The sequence below is a fragment of the Genypterus blacodes genome, unplaced genomic scaffold (assembly GCF_046128005.1).
Source record: "Genypterus blacodes isolate CSIRO-AG114 ecotype Tasmania unplaced genomic scaffold, CSIRO-AGI_Gbla_v1 ptg000042l_1, whole genome shotgun sequence".
Lineage (NCBI taxonomy): Eukaryota > Metazoa > Chordata > Actinopteri > Ophidiiformes > Ophidiidae > Genypterus > Genypterus blacodes.
The window spans coordinates 326,890-352,488 of NW_027466855.1; the positions used below are offsets into that span (position 1 = coordinate 326,890).

General features: G+C 45.2%; 1 protein-coding gene across 1 annotated transcript; it reads left to right on the forward strand.

Moving 5' to 3' along the window:
• Window positions 1–596: 596 nt before the first annotated feature.
• Window positions 597–13,051, forward strand: bmf2 (BCL2 modifying factor 2). Its single transcript, XM_076148742.1, has 5 exons — window positions 597–735; window positions 929–1,130; window positions 3,814–4,047; window positions 5,563–5,804; window positions 8,798–13,051. The coding sequence occupies exons 3-5, from the start codon at window positions 3,837–3,839 to the stop codon at window positions 8,912–8,914; spliced, it is 570 nt and encodes a 189-aa protein (XP_076004857.1). The 5' UTR covers window positions 597–735; window positions 929–1,130; window positions 3,814–3,836; the 3' UTR covers window positions 8,915–13,051.
• The last annotated feature ends 12,548 nt before the right edge of the window (window positions 13,052–25,599 follow it).

Below are 25,599 nucleotides of genomic sequence, written 5' to 3' on the forward strand. Positions count from 1 at the left end.
CAAGCTTATGTGTTGTTTTGTTGTAGAACATTTTAAAATCTGTCAATTTACTCACACACATGACCGACCTTCTATACTCCTCTGACATGTCAGGTGATAAGATTGTTTTCATATTGTGTTGTGTCATTGGCTGTCTAAAGACAGACTAAAATTATAATCAACACTAAAGTTATATCATATAATTCTGTTGTTTTACATAGTAATTTTGATGTATGCTTGTCCATTACATCGATGAGACAACACTAGATCTGCAGATTTCTCCTTCTGCTAAATGGATCACTAATAATCTGTACATGTTGTTCAGCAATAAACAGTTGCAAAACACCTCATCGTTTCCTTTACAGTAACCTGCTCGTCCTTGCATTAGCCCAGCCCCGGTAACTGGGTGCGTACATTCAGTCTATGCAGCAGCAGCAGCGGCAGCAGCTCCCAATCAGCTGAGCTGACGCTGAGAAAGTCACATGTCTTCTCTGGGTTTGTTTTTCCCCCTCCACGTGTCAGGATACACGGAGCAGGAGGCGGGACCAAAACAAACCACCTGATTGGTCCGCTGCGTGTCACCAGCTAAAGCTCCAAAGCGGCGCTGTCCTCTTAAAGGGCCAGACACGTGGATTCTCACTTGAACAAAATGATCAATTCTATATTACACAGCGGATATACATGTGATTTAACTGCTTTCTGTCTTATATGACGGATCATTCCAATGCTGTCAATGGAGGGAATCATGTTTGTCAGGTAATATACATAGAATATAACATATATGACACGCAAATGGAACGTAAACAAGCAATCGCGATGGTGTGGAATTGTCTATTTAGGCTAAACAATAAAAAAATAACCTATATTTAAAATTGTATTTAATTCTATTCAGTGTGATTCATCAGCACAACATCGCGCTCATCTGCCTCCTTGTTTCCTTTATTTCAAGGGGCGGGTCTAGTTCTCCTCTGGGCGGACCGATTTGACATGGGGGAGAAAACACAACTGCCCACTCTAGTCAGCAAACATCCATCTAAGTGTGTGTAATGCAAAGAAGGATACAAGTCACATCATTACAGCCTGGAGGAGACGAGAAAACAGCAAAATTATCAAGATACCAGCGATCGTAGCCGAGAGCGAGTTTACAGGCGGTGAGTTTCCCTCAGATTTGTCTCCTCGTTCTGCAGGGAGGATTCGTGTTGTTTTTTATCAAGCATGTGGGAGTTTGTCAACAAATGTGCGGGATCGGTGAACATGCCCGGGCAGAGCTGAGGAGGGACGGACTCTCCGGGCTCACAGCAAAGCGTTTACTCCTTCACTTTCACGCTGCGATCCACGTTTGTTTTTGTCGCTCTTCTTCCCGGGCGGCAGGTGAGTAAATAGCGGCTTTAGTCCGTCACCTCATCGGTCACTCCGCGTCCCCCCTCCCGGCGTCTCACCCGCCAGCTGATCTGTAGTTTCAGCCCACTGCACAACAACATTGGAATAAGCAGATTCTACCACGAAACAGTTGTTATTCGATCAGGTTAATCGAAACGTATTCTTTCGTATTAATCGCCTTTTCGATTGATCCGCGTCTTTGTTGTTATTCTCTATGTCTCTGAAAAGTCACAACTCTGTTAAAATGATTAATCTTACACTTTAAGCAGCCTTGGCATCATGTTTAGACAAGTATAGTGTCTTATCGGTGTGTCAGGTTCGGAATGTTGGGTTTACAGTGATGAGCGGTGGGACTTGGCAGGGCGTGTTTACGCGCCGAGGTACGCCGGGCATTGTGCTGCTGGGGCGGGAGAGCTGTCGAGCTGTCCCCGGTGCTCCTCCCGGTCTACTGGATCTTTGATCCACTATATTGTCAGTTAGTCATTTGATCAAACAGTGTAATTCGAGCACTTTTGTGTTGCAGAAGTTGAAATTCCAGTAAATAAACATTAATGTTGCAACATATTTGAAGTCAATAGGATTTATGTACTAAAGAAAATAGAGTTGAAGGTTGTGTTGGTGCATCTCTGCTGATGTCCACAGGATAATAATGTGAACTCAGTATGAACAGAGTTTTCACCCTGTGTGCATCCTGGTGATGTGCATGGAGGAGAGCCCGGTGCACAGATGGTGCAGCAGAGGGAGCCACTTTCTCCTGCAGCTCTCAGCCTCTGACCAACACTGTGCTGCTGGCTGCCAGGCCGGCCTGCTGCCCCCGGCTTTGTGTTCATGTCTCTCTCTCTCTCTCTCTCTCTCTCTCTCTCTCCCTCTCTCCTCTCTCTCTCTCTCGCTCTCTGTGTATGTGTGTGTACAATCTCATCGGTGTCTCACTCACTTTGTTTTTTATGTGTCTGACACTGGTAATGTTGCCAGTCCTCTGTTGGCTGCCAGTAGAAATTCAAGACCGGGCTTGCAGTGCTGTGATTGACACCAAACACAAATGTGCATTAGATCCCAGTAACACTGGCTGCACAGTTGCAAGATCATTGGTTGGGTAGCAATTATCAAAATAGTTTTATTAGAAGTGAAAACAAACAGATTGCACATAATAGCCAACTAATTAGTTTTCATTGGTGACACGGGCTGTTTTCATCACAATGTAATGATCTGAGAACAATGGCCGCCTGTAGGCCTGTTGTTTGTTATTATCATTAATATTATTACAGATCATTATCTCCCCCTTGTACTCAATAGGACATGACGTCATGTAAAGAGACCCGTTCACAGACGGCTGTATGACTGGGGCCGCCTCTGTCAGTAAACATAATACCAGTGTATCCAGTTTCAACTTTTGCATTTGCGAGTCAATCCTGCCCATTTGTTTCCACTCACACAACAAAGGGGAAAGTCAGGCACCCTTGAAAACAGATGAAACAATAGTTCACACCGTGGCGTGAGGCCAAGGAGGAAGAGCGCAGTGTTTACACTCAGTAGGCACAGGTGAGGACGCAGTGAAACTTGTTATCTCTCCCCCTGTCCTCATAAACCGGCAGCACGTGACGACGTCGGGCAGAACTTTGGTTTCACTGACGGTTTCACTCTCACACCGCACGCCGCTGTGTGACTGAGAGAGAGAGTGAGAGAGAGAGAGAGAGAGTGAGAGAGAGAGAGAGAGAGACTACAACAGCCATGGGTCTTAATGTTGAGCAGCAGAATCTTGCAGGAGGAACATAATCCCCTGACTGTGCTGTTCTCTGTGGCACACTGTTCCAGATTAAGGTAATTCTAATGGGGGAAAAGAAGCCTCTCGTGCAGCTCTTTTGGCACTCAATTACAATTTGGCACGTTATCAGGAACAGCTTGACAAAACCTGCAGTGGGAGGGCGGCAGATCTGGCGTAGCGTTTTGAGCCGCCCACAGGGTTTCCCTCCACAGGCTCTTTCCATACGTTTGGCTCCTCTGATCACTTAACCACCACAAAAACCAGCCGTATGATTATTGCCTCATTAAGTTATAATGTTTCAACAATTCCCTTTTTTTTGAAGCGATGAATGCACGCAGACGTCGGTCTGTTTGTTTTAAGTATGACCTCACACACACACACACACACACACACACATAAGCCTCTTACCGGGTATTATGATGACTCGTGATTTATTGCCCATAATGTAGGCAGAGGGCAAAGCTTCTAGTGATTACATGAAGATATCTGTCACTCTGTGTTTGCTCTTGAAACAAATCACACCCAAATGACCTGTTAAGCAAAGTTCAAAGCCACACAGGCAGGTAGAAGACAAAAGTCCTTATATAAGATAACGTAGGTCCCCACAGATCCAAAACACAAACACAAACTCACACTTTTACACGTCCATCTTATTCTAAACTTTCCATCCTATGTCTCCTTCCTCTCTCCAGGGAGATTACCGCTGAGGTGTCGGATGGATGATGAGGAGGAGGACATGTCACGGCCCATCTCGCAACTCTGGGGAGCTCCCTTTAGGGACGTCAAGTACGAAGACCGAGCCACGCAGACCGCGACCGGACAGGCCCTCGCTGTCGTCACCGCCGCCGCCGTGCCCGCGACGCACAGCCACAACAACAACAGCATCAGCATCAACGCGCTGCCCTGCACTCGCATGCTGTTTCACGGTAAGCAGGAGGGAGGAGACGCGCGTGATGCCGCTCGTGTGCAGGCAGTGTCCGAAACCGAAAGCGCGGATACGCCCAGTTTCACCTCTGAGTCATAACTGTCAGTGGTTCTTTGTAGTGAGCCGTCCACAAAGACTTAGATAAAGAAATCTGTCTGTATCAGCGATAGATGTTAGGTTGGACAAATACTTCTAACAGATTTTGAGGAAATTGAGGATTGAATTTCATTTTGAATCCTTCCGCCAAAACATTCTTTGTTTGAAAATTAATAAGGCCGGGATTAGAGGAATAACATGCAGCCAAACTTTCTTGGTACCAACTGAAGTATTTTAAAAAATCACCACCAGCGCCAAAGTAAATATGTGATTTTCTTTTTGTATGCTGTAGATTTTCTATATTTTCCCCAATTTAACAGCTACAAAGCCATCAACAAACATTAATAAGGAGTCACAGTGTTGCTGTTTGTACTGGTTATCTAAAGCCGCACAGAAGAATCCCAAGGCTGCCTGGAGGTTCAGGCACATGCCATTCTAAGAAAAAACATCTTTTGCGTACTGAAATGTTTTGTGGACAGCGTAAAATGACGTAAATCGTCATTACAGCATAATCTCCTTGTTCTAAATCTGCTAAATGCTCATCACACTCTCCCTCTGCTGTGTGTGGTGTAATTTGATCTGTATGCATTTGACAGAAAAAGCCCAAAACAGAAAACAAAGAATAATTCCATACACACTTAAAGGCGCATAGCTGCACTGATACGCTCGTCAGATTTAATTCAATATTGTTCTCCAGCGTCTAATCAAATCAGTGTGACATCACTGTAATTGAATTGAAGGAGTGAGCCGGGCGTTGTGTGTTCTGTTGACTCAGTGTCAGTGGGTGAGAGGTGTGTATTGTGCGGCGGTTTAAAAGCATTGATACCCAAACACCGCTGCCTGTGAGTACCTCGTCGCTCATTGTAATGGAGGCAGTAATGGATGTCATGCACTTGGCTCTGTGCCATTTGGTCTCCCTTGTCCCAAACATAGACCGGTGGCGACTTTCACAGCGCCCCTGTTCCGTAGAGATACTGGTGCATTCTTTGCCATGATAGTTTCCTCTCCAAACGGCATGACGGCAGAGGCACATGCTCGGGGTGGCGGATAAACTCAGGGACACAGAAAAGGCGGCGGGTTCACTGAGTGCAAATGTTGATTTAACAAGCTGTTTGAATTTTCCACCTCGTGTTTTACTTCCTGTGTACCTTGTCATTTGTCCATGCGGGGCCAGATCTGATAGAACCTGTTTGTGTTTCAGACAGCGGGTGTCAAATACCTACTTTATGTGTGTGATGTGTGGACTCTTTAGCTTATAATTGGTGTTTTGTTTCATCGTCGGCCTACTCTCCCTCGTAAACCCATCAAGCAATGTTTCATGTATGTTTGGCAAATGACAGAATCCTGTTGGTGCATCCGTGTGTGTGTGCAAACATGGCGACAACAAACCTGACACACAGTATCTCTGCTTTCCCGTCAGACAACGCTGGATTCCGCTCGCATTTCCCCGCTCAGTTCGAGCCGATGGAGGACCGGGGAGAGAGGCAGATCGAGGAGGAGGAGGAGGAGGACGGCGGCGACGAAGGGCGGAGAGGAGGGGTGGAGGAAGACGACAGGGCGGCGGAGAGGCCCGAGGAGCAGGCAGGAGTGAGCGTGGAGGTGCAAATTGGCCGCAAACTTCGGGAGATCGGGGACAGGTTCCACCAGGACCACGTCGAGCTGGTAAGCCGAGCGCCGGATCCCTGAAAGGTCTCAAAGCTCAAACCCTCCGGACGTAGAGTTTGTGTTAAAGTGTTAAACACAAGCTGGGCGTTATTGCCTGGATATTCCCCAACCAAATGCTCTGTTTGTCTGTCGAACAGCTGATTTTTTCCCAGCTCCTGCAATTAAAATAGACAAGTCAGCTGCTCAAAGGACACAACAACCCCGACAGCAGGCGAGGGACGCTCGGACTCTCAGAGGGGGGGTGCACAACTTCAACTTTGTTTTTTGCAGTTTTTTATTTCACAGAATGAGGCAAGGCTCACTTTTCTGCCAGTTGGATCGGCTACACAGGATAAAGAAATAGTCTGCGTAGTGATTTAAACTGTTTTTATGGTTTGAACAGATGGGCGGAAAATCATAAATCACTAATACTGAATGATTCCGTGTGACTTCATGTGTTGTGTTTACTAGCAGCGTCACCGGCTGGAACACAACGTGACAGATGAGACCGTCGTGAGAAACGTATCGCTCCTCGCCGTCGATATCCATATAGTGTTTTCATATTGATTCTTCGTTTGGCCCCGTCTTTGTTCAATAAGCCGGTGAAACAGAATCCCTCCAGTCTGAGCAGATGGTACGGTCCGTCCTGCCAATACTGTGTCACTGCAGCACTCCCGCGGTGCCTTCGCTGTCTATAGGAATAGTCAGGATTGAGTTTCACTGCCGGCAAAAGCAGAAGAAGAGAGAAAGATGAAAGAGAGGAGGAGAAAGAGAGGAAGAGAGAGCCGCTCACCCTGCTAGTTCACTTCTGAGGACATGTTGAACACGTTTGTCCTCTCCTCTCTGGTCCGTCCCTGTCCTCATGTCTCCCTTTGCTGCTTAGAGACAAACTGGAGAGACTTCAGGGTTAAATCTGTACTTTTAAATCTCTCTTATGTAGGTTATAAACTCTTCTCTTCTTTTCTCCTTGTGGTGAGGTTTGGTATTGCGTTGTTTTTGATAATAGGTCAAAGGTCGCTTCTTCACTGGTCTGCCTGAGAGGTAGCATTAATCACGTCATGAGCTTTGTTAATGAGTACACACACACTCTGGTGGGACGGGGCTGCTTATCTGCCGCTGTGTGTGTGTGTGTGTGTGTGTGTGCGTGTGTTTTGCCGCGGGGGTCTGTGCAGGCGACAAGGTGCGGCTGATAAACTGTGTGAGGCGCCGAAAGGAGGGCGGTTAGTAGTTAAAGAACAGAAAAGAGTGTGTGACTGTCACAGGCAGCAGGGAGTGTGTGTGTGTGTGTGTGTCTGGGTAGCGTTGGCCTGCTGTTTATACGCTGGTCTAAAAATAGAGCCTGACTCACGCACTTATAGACGCAGCCAGTAACATGACAGCTACCCACAATGCCTCAGTTGTCTCGCTTGACTGTCTCTGCGTGCGTGCGTTACGTGCGTGTGTTTGTTTGTGTGTGTGTGTGTGTGTGTGAAAGTGAGAGAGACAGGCAGACAAAGAGGTATGAGTGAGAATCTACCTCCTGCATCTTCTGATATTACTTTGCAAAAAAAGGAGAGAAGTGATTACACCCAAGTGTGCCTGTGACAGAATGTGTGTGTGCCAAAGTGTGTGTGTGTTATGTCGATTGTCAGCCTCGAGCAGAAAAACTCCACTTCTAACATAATCTGTGGAGAAAGCGCGCGCCTCATCAGCTGTAGATCTTCCTCTCCGCCGTGCTTTAACCTTAAAAACAAAACACACGCGCGCGCACACACACACACACCCCATCCTCCAGCAACCGCACAAACGAGCGCAGAAAGATGATCCCCACGTGGAACAAACCAGGGTGCTGTTTAAATAAGCACTGCAGTGTAGAATTAAGGCAATTAAAGACAATTAGGGTTACGTTTAGCTGCGCTGGTTCAATTCAGCTCGGTCTGCTCGCTGTGCATCAAATAGCCTGTGGCAGACTGTGATTGCTGGGCTGGTGGAGGCCTCGATGGAGACGGGGGGCGGGGGGGTTGGGGGGGGGGGGGGGGGGGGGGGGGGGGAGAGAGAGAGAGAGAGAGGGAGGGAGAGAGAGAGAGAGAGAGATCGCAACAAGTAGAATGCTTATGCAACTAGCAGCAATATCGGAGCGCTGCTGTGCGGAAAAGCCAGAGGGAGCTGAGTTGTGGGGGGGGACTAGAGAGAGATAGAGGGAGAGAGAGAGAGAGAGAGAGAGTTTTAGCTCCTTCATCTGTCTCTGGTCCACAGGGCTCCGTAAGACGATAGAAGACGAGGGAGCCGAGTCGGTTTCCTTCTGCTTTGTTTGGATAATTATTCATCTGACTGAACGATTACAAGAGTCGTGATGAAATAGGAGGCAAAAGCTTCGCAAAAAAAGTATTTCAGGGCTTTGAGGGGTTTCTTGTTTAGAAGTCAACACACACACACACACACACACACACAGACACACACACACACACGCAGAGCTTCATAAGCGAGGCTGTCTGAGGCCCGAGGGCGACATGACGGCGACACGAGCGAGTCGACTGGCAGCTCTGGCAAAGTGTCAAATGTGTCGACTTCTTTTAAAAAACTTCACACACTCCTCGTACACACTTTGGTACGATTCCCTCTCAAACCGTCTGACGCTTTGATCATTTCTACAGCTCAAAGGCTGGCAGTAAAGAGATGACAGTGTGTAACCAAAGAACTCAAAAGTCAAAACCTCCCATAGGTATTTTATTTCACATTCTTCTATCTAATCATTCATATATTTATTCCTCATTCTGATCGGCCATCTTGTTTTGTCATTGTGTCCTGAAATGAGCTCTTGTGCTCATTCTGAAGCTTTTCCCGAGCGATTAAGACACACGCGTGGTGAGGATGTTTGCTAGAAAACACACGCAAAGGTTGTGCAAACACGCCGGTGTGGCTTAACCTGGAAAAGCCTCGCTCCCGTGATGAAACCCAGGATGAAACGAGGTGATTCAAGTGCAAACATGACTAATAATTCCACGTTTGTTTGTCTTTCCTTGTCGTTGCAGTTCAGGAGGCATCAGAGGGAAAACCTCCCCGCCTGGATGCGTCTGACCATGGCCCTGTTTGGCTTCCTGTTTCACCGAGAGGCGTTCGCGCCGCTTCTGAGGGCGGAGCACAGATGAAGGGACCTGGCGTCGCTCTGTCCCCGCCCCCCTCACCCCCTTTGACCCCGCACACCGGACTTTTTTGAGATGGCACTGTAAGATGAAAACACGGGTTTTGGATTTTTTTCTCCTGTTTTTCGCGTCGTAAATAAGCGCGAAGATGAAGATAAAGATGAAGACGAGGATGAAGATGAAGACAACACTGGTCGCCGCTGGACGGAGACTGAATCACCCATTTTTTCCTTTTTTTTTTTTTTTTTTTTTTTTTCCTTTTTTGCATTTGGGTTTTTCGCCTCTCCAAGAAGAAGCCATTGTGTTTGAAGAGATATTTTCTAAATATTTGTAAGATTACCTATTTTGTACAGTAAATTGCTCTTTTTATTTGCTATTTCAAGTCTTGGAAGACCTTCATCAGTCCAGGGAATATGCCTTATTCTCTCCTGCATCAATGAAACTATAAGACAGAGACCGTTTAGAGATTGGAGGACACTTTTCTGGTGACAAACTGTGGACGTGGACGTTTCTGTGCCGACACGTTATCGACATGAAACCTTGAGGACTCCAGGCACATTTCTAATTTATTCTCAGAGTAACAACAGAAAAAACCCTGACTCAAGCATTACTCTCTGCTTTTAAAAATGGTTGTCACGACGATTTGTTGGCCTCCACTGTTCGACCTATAGGGATGTTTTATGAACCTGTGTCATCCATCAGCTGTTTCCAGTACCACTCATGTTATTCAAAGTGGATCAGTGACCCACTTTGCACATTCAAAGGATAAATGCACGCATACTTGAATTTCTGAAGATGTTAAGATCGATCTGCTTTCACTCGCCGAGTCGTGGCGTCGTTAATCGTGATGAGTTAGTGTCCGAGCGTTAAACTTTCAATTCCTAATCAGGTGTTTTGTAGATTTCTGAGCCTAAAATTTAAGTGATTTTCAGACCAAATAAGCACAAATGTCTCAAAGTGTAAGGAGAATCTCACTCGTTGGGATCGCGATCAGGGAACTGGAAACAATCAGAGCGCTGAAAAGCTTTGGGATGCGTCTCATCACTGTTTTGAAGCTTTTCAGGGTTTCTTCCTCTGGCTGGATTGACAATCGTGAAGCTCCAGCTCCATTTTTATCAGCATTTTTTGGCAATAATCAAGCCAGGGGAAGGAGCAACGTCTTAGGGATCAGCTGCATTTGCAATCAATTGACATGGAGGGACATTTCTATAGATGTGTGTCTATGTAAAGACAACGTGTTCTCAGTGAAAATACAAAGTCATTTTACTTCTTACTACTTTGTTACAGGATCGTTTTGGGTTTCAGATTCAGATTACAACACAGTTCATGCATTTTTGAGTTTTAATCTCAGTTTATTTAACACCAGCGGGTCTAAAGCACTGACTCAAGCATGACATGCTGATGTGTGTGTGTGAGTGGATGTGTGTGTGTGTGTGTGTGTGTGTCCAGCTCTTTCTCGCTCTCTCGCTTCACTGGATCCCCGTTGAAACGAAAGCTTTTGTATCGCTGACAAACCCACACAAGAGACCCCATCTGGACATTGCACAAAGTGAACACATCTGTGCGCGTGCATGTGTGTGCGTGTGTATGTGTGTGTGTGTGTGTGTGACAACGGCCCGAGTGACTGCAGCATTTAGCAACGACACAGCCACTGATTTTAAAAAACGCAAAAGGAAAAAAAGGTCTGGTAGGACTTTAAACACGACGTTAAAGATGTTGGGCTTGGTTGTAGATTGGTATCGTGACCTTTTTGAAGACACTGATGGTTTATCTTTTGCTCTTTTGTTTTCTTCAGGGAGTAGTTATCCATCACTTGTTGACTGGGTGAAGCTGTTTCTTAAAGCCGTGCTGTAGATCAGGCAGAGCAAGCCGCCGTCTTGGATTATGTGCAATTCCCTGAGCTTCTCCTCTCCATGTTACCCCTCCTCCTCCTAAACACAAACTATGTTACAGATTCACAAGTTGCTGCACCAAATGTTTGTTTCCTGCAAAACTGAACGCTGAGCCAATTGAAATAGTTGTCACTCACTGTGCTCTGCAGTCCAAAGCTTCATCTCCTCACTCTCACGTATGGAACTACTCCCTGTCCTCCTTTAATAAGAACAAGTTTCATTTGATTTGTTTCCTTTTGAAGTAATTTATTCTAATTTATTTTGTGTATATTTGCTCAGTGCTACTGTATAGAGGCTATCGCCGTGTGTACAGTCATTTTCTCCTCATTGTTGATGTGCATTCAGTTGCGTGTGTGTGTATCACGCCTGTGTGTGTGTGTGCATGTGGGGAGGGGGGGGAGGTTGGACCAAAGCCATGTGCCTCGTGCGTTCTGGCAGGAGCTGTATGTGTCTTTACAAATCACATGAACAACCAGACAATCAAAATGTAGAACATGTGCCTTGTGAGCTACAGACCTAGCACATCATCATCCACACTCGGCATCGTCCTGAAAGTCTGCAGTCACAGCTTTACGGCCTCAGTATGCTTCAAACTAAGTGCCTGTCTGATAGCGTCTGAAACCCTCTTGTGGACGTTCACGCCCGCGTCATGCGTGTGTGTGTGTGCCACCGACACTTTGGAGGAGAGAGAGTGAAAGTGTGTGCCCTTCTCCCCCATTATTAAGCTTCTTCTTCAGTGTTGTCGTTACAATGCCTCTGCCCTTGGCTACCGTGTGACTCTACCAACCCTCACATGTGAGTCACAGGCGAGCGATAGCGATTATCTACCCAGATCAGTCCAGTTCCCTCGAAATATGACTATATACATATATGATCTTGTACTTTTGAAGCGTACTGAGGCCTTTCATTGACTCGGGCACAAGCAGTACTACGTGTTTTGCCTTGATACTTCAAAACAAAACCCAAACAAATCCATCCTTCTGTTTCCTCAGATCAGCTCGCGAGGCACAGGCTTGACTTTGAACACGCACGGCAGATTGACCACCTCTCAAAAAAGCACCAACGACTGTTTGCAATCAATGTGCACTGTAAAAACAAAAAAACAAAACAGTTTTATACTTGTATATTTTGCGCCTCTCTCTTTCTACTCCTGTGCTGAACTTCCCCCTAACTAGATTCTTGAGCCTTTTTAAGATCTGTGATATGCTGGAATGCTGGAGTGCTTTATTATCTTCAAGCTAGCAGGGCTGCGGGTTTACACTCACAGGAGGAATGAGCCACCACGGTGCCCAGTATTATTTGTGTGTGAGGCGGAGTTGAACAGCGTCTCGGCGGGGGCCGGTCGTCGATCCGAGCCCGGCGCCGGACGCTGTCGCCGCCCCCGAAAAACTGCGGTGAAACATTTGTTATACGTTCGACCTTCAGTGTCTTTAATATCAAATTTCTTGACTCAGTCTTTTGAGTATCTGAGAAGGAGTGCATCTTTACTGTCAAGTGCTGTGATTTGGTGTTTTTTGATACATTAAACATGAATTTTTTGCCACAGCGATTATTGCTATCTTTATAAGAAACTTTATAGCAAAAAGATTTTCCATACATTTTGTAAGAAGACGACAAAAAAGATCTACAACAACACGACTTGGTTTTCTATAAATGGCTTTTTTCAATGTTGTGGCATTTTTAATTTTATATTTTGCCAAGTCTGCTGTGTCACTCTCAGTTCAAGGGCTTTTTTCGATATATATGTAAATGGAGTAAAAATGCATGTCCAACATTCCTGAAAAATTCTGTATCTTAAGGATTTGAATGTAATTTAATGGAGTGAAAACCACGATATCTCTTTGAATACATGAACTGAACTGAACCGAACAATAGACCTGATTTCAGACTCCTGTGTTCTGCATAAGAGGAGGAGGAGGAGTTGGTTTGGTCTTTACTTTGCTTTCTTTACACTCAGAGTGGTCTCGAGGATTTCACATTCATGTGTTTTGAAGTGAGACCCAGTCCAGATGTAGCAGTTTTGTTAAAGCATTGGCTGTGTTATCTTTGGGACTGCTCTGTTTCTACTGCAGACAGCGCAGGAGGACACGGGGGGGACGGAGGGAAGGAGAACGGGGGATGTTTGTTCTTTTTCTAGTGCAATATGCTGTACATAAGAGCTTGGCTCTCCAAATCTTACAATTTCTCTTCATTTTTTTGTTGTTAAATGGGTACATTGCTGTTTTTTTTCATTAAAATTTTATGGACAGATTATGTGACTCCTTGTGTTGTTTCTGCTACATAATAATAAAACACAGCGGTGGAACAGTTCTAACAATCAATGACTGTACAAAGACAAATGATATGCACCTGTGCTGCTATAAATTGTGTTAAATATGATCAAACTTGTTTGACTCAAGACGTGTGGGCCAAGAAATAACACACACATAGCACAATGAAGCCGAGTGTCTCCAGACAGATGAAAGAGAGCGAGTTCTAACAAAAATAATGTGAGTTCCAGTACAAATGTCATTCAAAGAAAGCTGTTCTGAACAGACAGCAGTGACTGAGGCCCCTGGAAGTCCCTAAAAGTAATTGAACATGAACAATAGAAGTGTTTCATAAAGTCAGGAGCCGAGCGAGGAGACGAGCGTTACTTTACATGTGTTTCCCCCTCAGGGAGCAAAAGCTCGACCTTATATAAACTGTGATTCACTTTTCTGTCACTGAGTTTGTTGAAGCCATCAGGCCTCAGGCAGCTGCTGAGTACAGACGAGGGCAACAAAGATGGTTCAGGGATTATGGGAGTGTACACACGAGTGTGTGTGTGGGGTGGGCGGGGCGGGCTGTAGACACACATGGCCTCAGGAAAGTGTAGGATTCCTCAGAGCTCATAAAAACATTAGCACATCGCAGGTGATGTGGGTTAACGTTTCACTAAGACATGCATTTGTCACCTTTGGGGCTTTCTGGTTTTCTTGACACACACACTGTAAGGTGTCAGTTTGTGTCCTGAGGAAGCACTTTATGTAGTTAAGTGAGTTAAACATCTGAACTCACATCACTGACTGCCTGCTCTTTGTTTGAATCAAGCACGACACCAAAGAGCGGTCTGAGATCAAACGCCCATTTACATGCCTGAATTAATCTATTTACTATTACATAATCTAGGTTTGTTAATCAAAGTATATTAGGATTGATGCTGGTTAGGCAAAGCAGCTTAATTTGTATAGCAAACACAGAAGAAGGCTTCACCAGTGGGCTGATGCAGTTTAATATTGGGTAGAAATGAATGGAAACCAATGGCAGCTTGGAAGGGAGGAAACGAGGAAAAAACATGAAAGAATGTGATAAAAAAGTATTCAACAGTCATGTAAAGTATTCAACATTTGTGGGTATGGAGGTAAAATGAGCAGAAAACAGTGGTATGGCCCTTTAAAGTGGCGTTCCAGTTTCTCTTCGACCTCCTGCCTGCTGAAGTGAAAGCCTCGTCCCCGGGGACTGCTGGTAAATACAGACAAGTGTGTGTGTATGCGTGTGTACTTTCCCGTGTTGTGTGTGTGTCCCTCAGGGGAGAAAAGGGGAGGGGAAGGGGGGGGGGGGGGGGGTTGCTGGGGGTTGAGGGTGTTTGCTTGGCTCAGCACTTTTTGCAAATAACCCTGACAAAGAGCCTCTCTGTTCTCCAGACCCGTCACTCAGGGAGACGCCCTCATGATAGCCCCGCTCCTATCTCCGAGTCTCCGAGGGTCACGCCTCAACTCCAGCAGAGGAGAGAGCTCCAGTCCTTTGGCTCTTTTTGTTTACATCTGGCCCACTGGAAGATCCACAGTTTTAACCCTTCGCTGCCAGTCAGCGCTTGAACAATGAGGCTCAGTGTTTGGCTCAGGGGTGTACGTCTGTGCAAATAACGCCTCCACCATCAAATCCTACACGTGACATCCAACATCTCCAGCTTGGGACAATTGGACACACTCACACTCAGCATGTGAACACAAATTTAAGGGCAAACTGACCTCCATGACATCACAGAGGGGATTTCCTGTTAGTGCTTTGGACAACAAGGGTTGGTGTTGGACTACAAGTTAGAAACCTATTTATACATTTGTTGTCTTTAGATGCAGATTAATGTTCCATAAGATCTATTTTACTGCTACATTTCAAAAGCATTTAGTAGGGAAAATAGCCCAGTTTCCTTCTACTTTTCTCGTCTTTCTCTGTTTCGCTTGGCAAACTTAGACAAAGAGAGGACAAGAATGTATTTACCGTCTCCGCCTGGTTTGTGCAGCCACAGTGTGACCCTCAGCAGACACACTGCAGAGTGATGACATTTCAATTAGCACCTTCTCACAGCTCTCTGCGTCTTACACTTGCTGTCAGGCAAATAAGAAATCACCCATCTGCAACTGCTGTCAACACCTACAAAGCTGCACAGTGTTTTAAATCAGCTTTCTGTCACTGGACAACAGTATAGAGCAGATATTCAGTATGTCTCTGTAAAAGAACCTGATTAATGCAGACTGGGGTTAGACAGTAAGCTCATTGTGTCGTGTATCTTGTAAGCATATTATACATTTAAAACATAAACAGTAGTCCATGTAGGCTTAAATACTGACATGATGTTACAGATACAGAAGGCGTGCCGCCATCCACAGAGGAAATTGACTTCCTGTCAATAGAGAATAGACCCTAGTTGCCTGAAAGAGCACACATGTCAGGTGTAGCACTTTCCTGAGGCGTTGGGTCAAAACAAGCCGCTGCAGCTGCAGCTGCAGCTGAGGAGCAGCTCCAGGGAATAGCGTGACTCCATTCATAGATCAGTTTCTGCCCTTTGTTAGAACCTCCACCTACCTGTGCTTCAGTGTATGTCATCCTGCACACAAACACACACACACACACACACACACACACACACACACACAGACACTGGATTAGTTTCCTTGTCCTGAAAATGAGGTGAAATCAAGTAAATCTTAACATAATATTTGCTCTGATTCTTATTGCAAACATAACAGCGAAAATGAGGACTCATTTGTTGCTCAAGGACACTTCAGCGCTGTTTCTGAGGGTGGCATGTGGGTTTATCTCTCAACTCAGTCCCTCTGTTGCCTAATGTAGCAGATTAGCTGTTGAGCCTTGGAGACATTCTGTCACACATCCAAGTGGCTTCTTCACGGCTGAGTCAGTGTTGGGCAGCTAGCTTGTGTTTATCATCTGAGACTTGTTCTCACTTTGTGACGAGTGACTCCTCGGGTCACATGGGAGTCACATACAGGTCACCGACTCTCCTGAGAACCTCCATAGACGCGCTGTAATCGAAAATAACCATGACTCACTGTTTCTCACAGAGCGGCTGGCGCAAATTGGCATCAGGATTCCACGGTTACCTGGCTCCGCTCTGACTGAGCCATGCTCTCTCTACAACCACAGCCCCTCTCTCACACACACACACACACACACACACACACACACACAATCCACCAAATAAGAGTGGGGAGCAGCCAATCCATCTCCTGGGGTAATAAAAGTTAAATGTAGCCTGTGAGTGGAGACGTGCCTCAGGGGGGGGACGTGGTGCGATGGGCGTCCACTGTTGTCTCCATCATCTTACGGTCTCGTATCGTGGAGGATAAACTGCTGGGATGATAAGTGGGTATTTATATGGTGGTGACTGCTGTCTAATTCAAGACAGATGAGTGGTAAAGGGCGGCAGCAGATAGCCAAACAGACTCTGGGGACGCCAGGATCGCCTCATTCTCCCTCTGTTTACATTTGTCTGCCTTGAATAAGTGAGTAGTACAAGAAGAAGAAAAAATATAGTAGATTCAATATTCTGTACTGTGTCGTTGTAGTCACATAAAAACTCACATTCATCTCTTCAGACTTGGCAGGGGTCTGAGCAGATGGTGGATGATGCTGATGTAAGTGACAGCTGAAAGCATGTTGCTCAAGAAAGTGTGTTTTCATTTTGAAGCAGCAGATGAGCCAGCTGACCACTGCAATGGTTTAATAGATAAAAATGAATCAAATTTAAGAAGAAATACACAAATATAAGGTTTTGATGGCACATTTGTGACTTGAACCACCAAAAATCACAACAAACACAAGAAATTATTGATGTAACAATGAAGATGTGTATTTATTTACGTTTTATAAGGTTTGTTTACATTACTAATGTTTGAGAAAAGTCCATATTTTCTGTTATTTCATGTTATTTTGTTTTGCATGCAGGTCTCATGTACAAATGTTGTGGTCAAAATTAAGGTTTGAGGCTTTAAACCCCATAAATGATCTTAATTTGGGTTCTTAACTCTTCTCTTAAACTACAGTGTTTGCTACAAAACATAAATGGGGGGTTTGGGTTTCTGTGATCTGTGAAGACAAACTGCACAATGAACGAATAACACAGAAATATCCCAGAGTTCAGGCTTAATTCATTCAAATACACACTTCAGTCATCACTGCATCTACACACACACACACACACACACACACACACAGGCCTCCATGTGTCCAGAACAACATTTGCATCTGTGGTCTCCATGACGTTTATAGAGGATCACTGGTGTGTTTCTTCCTGGAAGGATTTGTTTATGAGCGTCTGCCTGTTGGATGAGGGTCAAACCCTGATGATCCTGTTTGTTGACTCTGCAAATACGCACGATTACGTCCAGAAACTGGAGTTGGCGGCAGTATCGGTGAACGCAGTGACATCGTGAATCTGTGACGACGCATGTTCAGTTTACCTGAGAGTTGGAATGAACAGTGCAGTTACAACATCCAGCCTGTTGGTGGCATTTCAACATGATAATGATGAATAAGCTTCATTAAATAAGAAAAAGCATTTGTGCCTGTGTGTGTGTGTGTGTGTGTGTGTGTGTGTGTGTGTGTGTGTGTGTGTGTGTGTGTGTGTGTGTATGTGTGTGTGTGTGTGTGTTCAGTGATTCATTATCTCCAGGCACTGTAAACACCATATGTTTTCTAACATGGCATGACGAGATATTTATAGAAAACACGAGCGTTACATAAAGTGATGTAGTGGGGGGGAGGGGATGAAAGCAGCGGGCGGCGAGGTGACTTACTGCAGGATAAACAGAAGAACATGCTGTGTGTGAGGAGCGTGGACCCTGCAGACTGCAGACCAGGCAGGACGGGGCTCCGCTTCCTATCTACTGGAGTCTCGTTCTTATCTATGTGTGACTCGCTGCAGTCGAAGGCGAGATATCACCCAGACGAGAAACCTTCATCTGGAACATTCTGGACTAAATCTAAGTTAGATTGATTCAGATTAGTTCCGTTTCTATTAAAACAACTGAAGTTTGTTTCCACATCTGCAGCCTGTTTGCTTGGTTCTGAATGAGAGACTTTGACTCTTGTTGGGTTCCGTGCCACAAAAAGCAAAACTCTGCCATCAGTGCCACATGCTCAGCTAATACAAAGGCCTGTTAGCTTGGCCTGTTAGCTTGGCATGTTACAATCATTTACACAGATTTGCTCTGGGTGATCAGGCATGAGGTTCGCTTAAACAACTGCAGAGTGTGTTTGGGACTGACCCGAGACCGCTTACTCAGACGGGTCACGCTTGTTTGGGTTCACACTGGATTTCTGTGTTCAGAAGTGCCAAAAGCAAATCGCACCGAAGGCGAAACGCAACTGAGCCTGACTCAACAAAGTCCAAACCGCATCGGTGGGGAAACACCTTTAAATGTCATTGCTGAGTGTAGCAGAGAGCTTACAGCCTCAGCTCACTGTTGTGGAAGCAACACACACAGACACACACACACACAGGTCGGGCAGACTGAGCTGATGTCATATGGGCTTATTTGAAACACACACACAAGTAACATAAAGTTGAATTGATATGCGCTGGAATGAAGAATATGACTTAATAGACTTAAAAATGTCATTAAAGTTGTAGTTGTGTGTTTTTCCAAATGAACTCTTGATGAATGCAGAGCTTCCGTCACATTAATACATCCCAGTAACCTTATAATAGGTGGAATGAGCTCCTCAGCTAAAGCAACACAGATTCTTCAAAACATTCCCCTGCCGCCAAAAGTCATATTTCATATCCGTTTATTGAGCTGAAGGAGGAGTCTGTCCAATTCATTGTGTTTTAAGTTTACAATGGACTTCCAAAGGTCACTGCTAATGCAGGGACCTCCGATTTTTCAGGGCACTCGGTGGAAATTATCCCCGGGCCTGAGAAAGTGAAATGAAAACACGTTAGGAGGGGAGAGGATGTGTGTTTTAAAGGGAAGACTTAATGACGGCTCACTCTGTTTGCCCATCACATCATATTACAGCATTAATAGACCTCTTGTGTTCCAGCTGGAACTGGGAAAAGAGCTATACAGTAAGAAACAACAATCAAGTCGTCAATCAATTTGGAAAACAAAACCACATAATAAGATGGATGGTGAAGGCAAGGAGAAGAAGACGAAGAAGAAGAGGAAGAATCTCCACGTGCTTCTGGCTTTTGTCGGCGTGATCGAGGCCCCGCAGGAGGGAACGTGACTTTGTATTCTCCCTTTAACAATACACACAAATACAAGCGTGTAATCCAGAACACACTACTATTTGTTGAGCCGAGACTTCAAACTTCAAACTGCAACTTTAATTCACTAACAAACGCCAAAAGCTTAGTATCTGTCAGATTTAGATCATTCTATTCCATTATTAGGAGAGATATCTGCAGACGTAACATGGAGTTTGCGGGAAACCAGAGAGCCAGAAAGAGAGAGAGAGAGTTAGAGTGCTAAAGAGGTCAAAAGGTCACATATTCTGTCATAACCAGTGGCTCACCCCTGATCCAAAGGAACAAGCGGCGGTGTTGTTGTGCGATCCCTCACCCCTGCAGTTGCTGCTGGGCTCCGCAGCTGGACGAGTGAGGGATGGAGGCATTGTTTTGTATGTTAACACAGTCGATCCCACTGAGGTAAAAATAGTTCCCAACTCTATTCTCCCGCTGCAGAGCCAGCGATGTGCTCAGCCAAAAACAATATTTGGACATGGCAGCAGATGTCCCTAAACAAGCCCAGTAGGACGAGCCTGCGAGGGGAACTTTTGGCATTGGCAGACTCCAGGGAGAGCAGAGAAAGAACTGGAAACCATGTGCTTTATGAGGACACTTGAGAGGGCATAAGTGCCTGCTTGTAATCTCAACTCAAGACACTCAACGGGAGGCTCAGATTTATAGATGATGAAGAACCTGCCTCTTAAAATGAAGTAAGGGCAAGTTCACAGAGTTCACCCACTTCTTTATGGCTCTGACAAGGAACTTTAACTTTGATTTGAGGGCTGAAGGAAAGGTCTCTCTCCTTCTCTCTCCCCCTCTGTCTGCCTTGGCTTTGGTTCCGTGTGGTGCGATATCTAAACATGTTGTCAAATCTGTCATGTTCCCCAACCAATGAACTTCCCTCTGGCCTGTATACTGATACATGTCCCCGCTGAAGACGACAGATGTTCACCACGTCCTCCTTGTTTTGAACACGAGAAAAGCATCTGACTCAGAAGATCCGACTGCGCCGCGTTAGTCGTCTCAGTCATCGCAGTTTAAGGACGCCGCCTCAGACGCTGTTGATCTGCTGCGGCTCTCGACCTCCCAGGGACAATCATCCAGCCTGGCAACGAGAGGCGCCAGCTCTGAGCAACGACCCTTCTGTCAGTCTGAGAACCCAGACTTGTTGATGAATCGAGATCAGGTTGACTCTTTGTTTCTTCTTCCCAATCCCAGCTCTGGTATAGGAATCACACTTTTCTTTTGGCGATTTTCTAAGATTGATGTGACCGAGGAATCCCTGTCTTTATTTTGGACTCCCTTCTCTTGTTTTGACCTGGTTTGAGAGGATTTTTTGGGTGGTGATCAAGGTCGTCAACAGGAGTACGGTGACCTGAACTAAAGTGTGAAACTGGAGGAGTTTGTGTTGTCAGAGAGCCAAGCTATCATGAGATAAGGACGATCCCGATGATATATTCCCTATACTGTCCTAGTTGATGGAAAGTAAGTGTTTCATATTGTTTTCCTTGTGATCTGTCTGATAGTCCCACTATTCTTTGCCAGAACAAAACCTTTATTTACGGCTAGAAAGTGATATCCAGCTAAACAAAAGATGGATCCAAGTTATGCATCCAGAATCTTTATGTTCATCTGACGATTGCCTTGTCGTTCTCTAGACTTCAGCAGACACTTCAACGGCCCCAAACACTGCAATGCTGACTTTCCATCTCAATCAGCAGCTTTGGCGAGAGAGAAACCAACACCACCTCCAGAGACCGTCTGACAATGGCTCTCACATCACGTTTTGGACTCGCCCGTTCCAACCAGACTTAACATACTGTGACCTGGAACTGGCGCTCACTGACATGGCAGCGGATCAAATCGCTGCGCACGTGATCCTGTTTTATTCCCGCGCGCTTGTAATGTCTGCTGCGCTGCTGCCAGAACGGCCGGACAACAAGGAGCGCAGTTTTCTTTCATTACAGCCATTATAGATGTCTAAAGTGTAATGTTTCTTTTCATGCAGCGCTTCCATCTGTCTGTATGGCGGCTGCTTCTATTCAAAGGTACTGGTGAACCCATCAACCCATAATCCAGCCTCAGGTCCTTTCTTACATATACAATAACATCACATCAGTATTCTATAAGGGTGAGCTTCTAACCTGTTAAAAGAGCAAAGTGAGCTTGTTCCTACAGCTGTGTCCAGTGCCACTAGATGAAAGAGAGAGCGGAAGGAGAGGAAAAGAGGCGATGAAGCAGGACTCATCACCACCGCCGCCTCCGCCGCCACACTGGGCTTATTGTTCACGCTCATCGTGCTACCTGATGCCGCCTGCTGCTGCCTGTGGCCTTTGTCGCGCGGTGGCATGTGAGCTGCAGCTGAGCGATCCTTTCTCTATCGGGAGGAAAAGGCCACTTGGCTGCTGCTGCGTGAAAGCGAGGAAGGAAGCGGTCATAGAATGGTCATGGGTCACACTTCCTGTGATAACGCCGGGTGCGTAGAAAGGTGTTTGAGTGCAGAGGCATACTGTGGAATAGGAGAACATGACATAGGTTAAATGCCTGTATGTGCTTCAACGCATCCAGGAAGTTTTCAAACATCCGAAATAGGCATAAATGAAGAAATGATAATAATAAATAAATAAATATAGAGCTGGAATATTGTGTATATTGGCATGTTTTCACTCAGTCTGCCCAGCGAGGGACCATAGCAGCAGATTTTTTCACTCTTGTCATATCATTGCAAATGTGTTGAAAGATAAATCCTAAATTAAAACTAGAATTTTGGAAACCCTATTCACAATCCGCAAACATGAGAGACGTCTCGTTCCCAAAGTTTCCTCTTATCTGTTCTTCTATGACATTGCTTCGGATGTGTAATGTGACTTTCAGGAGCGAGCCGCCAAGTGGAATTACATGTTTCTGACAGTATCTCAAGCCCGGGAACACCATGGAATTAAAAGCAGGATCATTTGATTTAGGTTGTCAGTGATAAGCATGTTAATAATACTCGTGAGACAGCCCATTGTTAGAGGACCTTCCACTGAGCTGCAGTCTATCCTGACACATTAGTATTAGCTTCATCCCTTTATTCTATAGTCTGCACATGAACGCACCATGTGAGACTTTGCTGCTAATGGCCATATGCGGAGAGAATATCTATGTTATGATTATAGACATTGACCATATGGAAACAACAATGATGGCAGGTTGTTCACAGCATGAAGAGAATGTACGTGCGGTAATTACACCTGCTGGCTTACAGTTACACCAGTGACAAAGCTCCTGATTGGTTGTCACAGCTGGGTCATATCATTGTCTGATGCTCTCATAGCGCAATTAAGGCAAGAATGCAAATGGATGGAGTACATATGAAGTATTGCATCATGGCTGTCGTTGATGAAATGCATGCAGAGGTGGAGGCGGAGGTCATCCTGGGTTTATCATGGTTACATGCCTGAATAAATGGAGTTCTAATCATTTAATCTCATCTGTTGTTTTGGGTTTAATCCTATGTTTACTTATGTCACTTTCAAGAGCTTTATGGTCTATACATGACATAATCAGAGGAGAGGAGGAGAGGAGAGGAAGAGCTGATCTACTCTGGTAAAATCGTTGCTCCTCTGTGTGTTTTATGCTTGTATCATTTTTCATGTCTGCTTTGGGGAAGGTATGGAGTCCAACGGCTCAGGTCCAAGGAAACGTCTCGAGTCACTGGCGTCAAAGTTGAGGTTCAACCTTGGTTTAATCATTTCAAGTTTAGGTAAATTTGTGACTTGAGCCCAAATTGAAGCCTTGTCCAGTGCAGACCAGGGAACTCAGACCCCTTATGTCTGAACTCAGCTTGGGCCGAGCTCAGGGCCCCGAAGTCCACAGTCCACATTGCTTGTGCTGGGTTCTGCTTTGTTTCAGAGGAGAGACACAGTAGTCTGGCTTTCCTCCAGGGGAAACAACATCTGGAGTTTTGCTCTTAATGGACTTTGCTAAATGGTAAAAGCACAGAGTGTGATGGACTGTGTCTCCACCGAAAACTAAAGCTCAACCCAGCGCACATCAACAATGATGACAGTGGAGCTTCAAGATAAAACTGAAAATAATGCTCAATTTTGTTTGCATTAAACTTGAGTGATAGCATTTGGCCGGTGTTTGTTTTGTCATCTTGTAACACATTTGAGTGGTGTTGGCATTCACAGCTCATTCTCAGCTTTTACTTCATTTTGTGATGTGAATATATCATACGTTGTGTAAATAAGACCCCTTTGAAACACTCTCGGGTAATTTCAACATCACCAAACGGCTTCTAAGTGGTTTGAATGTCTCTCTGGGGGGGTGAAAGGTCTCTATTTGGAACCGGCGTCTCTCATGTAGTTTCACGTACAACCATCTTATCAGGCAGACAATGGCAGAGGGACACCCAGACACAAGCACGACAACAGCGTGTCACCTCACACCTCCGCTCATCTCCCTGGAGACACAACGCAGTTATGTCACCAGCAGAATATAATTTGAAACTAAGATGAAGCATTTGTTTGCACGATGTCGGCCTCTGGACTCTCACATGCACATTTGCAAACCATTAGGCTGTCCATGTCTCCAACCTCTTGACAGAATATATTGTTATCATAACTAAAGATATTAAGTGAACATGTGGTTTGTTGCTTTTCTGTTCTGGCTGACTCATTGTGTCCACACAGGAGCCAAAAAACAACACAAATTATTTTTAACAGGGCTTTTTTGGCCTGACTCCCGTGTGATGTTATGTATGAATTTGGCTGATTGGCTGCGTTGCTTGAAATCGCAATATCAGCCGATGGAGCCTTTATCTTAGGGGACTGTAGGACGTGTTAAACGGGGAGTATGATTACAAGGTTCTCCGCTGTCAGATGTGCCTTATCAAAGATTGAACATCTGACCCTCAATATTTTATTTAATAAGTGCTTCATGGCTGCTTTTGTCGAAAAATGAACTCCTGATTCGAGAGGTTTCATTATAGAAAAACTACACGGCCTGTCACGCCGCTGAGTGATGGAGAGTTTGTCCATCTTGGCACCGGTTTAATTTTGTGTGGAGAACATTAAACCTCGGGTTACTCAGCAGTGCAGCAGTTTGGCTCCAGAGACACTCACAAAGGGCCAAAGGGTTTGAGCAGCGCACACACACACACACACACACACACACACACAGGAGTAATGATATCCAGCTGCTGGCACACACACACACACACAAACACACACACACACTCATGCTCACACACAATGGTGGTGTCACAATACAGTCCAGGAGCCCATAAGTCAATTCAGTAAAGTGGATTCGAGACTCAGCGGTGTCACGATTTGCCGATGTGCATTTTCGGACAACTTGATTTTGTTTCCTTTATTTGTCTCTTTTGTGATTGTGTGACAAAATACGAGGATTTAAGCCTCTAGTTTGGTGCAGAATATAGCAAACACACATAAAAGCACATTCATAAATGCCACTATCTGTGTCTTGTGTTGGCAGTTGTGTGTGATGAGGTTTGTGTGTCATGGTGTGTAATGCTCTTGTGTGGTCGGCTGGTTGGTGGTCTGACCATCAGAGCATCTACTGTCTGTATTTATGCTTCATCACATGCCTCATCTTCATTATGACTTTAATTATTTTAATGATTGTAACTTTGTATACAGCTTATACCGGTTGATCATTCAGTTTGAGCCGAAAATCAACCAAATGAGACTCGGGTTAGAGTTCTGGGATTGTTTTCAAAACTCGAAATGAGGAAGTGATTATTTATAATAGTTATAATATTGAGATACTATCTCACATCGTTTTCTTTGGTCTGCTTCTCCTTGTATTCTACTTTCTTGTAGTGTGTCATAATTTATGACCGTATAAAACAACATGCTGTACATCATTATAAAAGAGGGTTAGGCAAGCCACAAAGATGGTTTTGTTGTTTACATAAAATACAGGGAAGAGTTGCGAGTGTAAGTCATGAGGAATCTGCTGTCAAGTGTGAAATCCTGCGACGCTGCAGCTCCATTCAGACTCACAAAGCGCTGCAACCTTGATACGGCAGCTTAAATAAAGAGTTTGTGGCAGGTTATAATTTTGAGCGGAGAGCTGAGAGAAAGTAGGGGGATCAATCTGGGGTTTGGGGGCACCAGCTGGGTCTCCCCTGGTCAGGCTCAGGTCTCAGTGGGAACGAGGTTTTTATACAAAGCTGACAGTAAAACACAGAGAGACACTGAAACCTGAGATGGAGAGGGGACTCGGAATAACAAACCCCCCTCCGACGCTGCCAGCGTGTGTTAAAGAGAGAGGGATGGATTAGAGCAGTGGGGGGG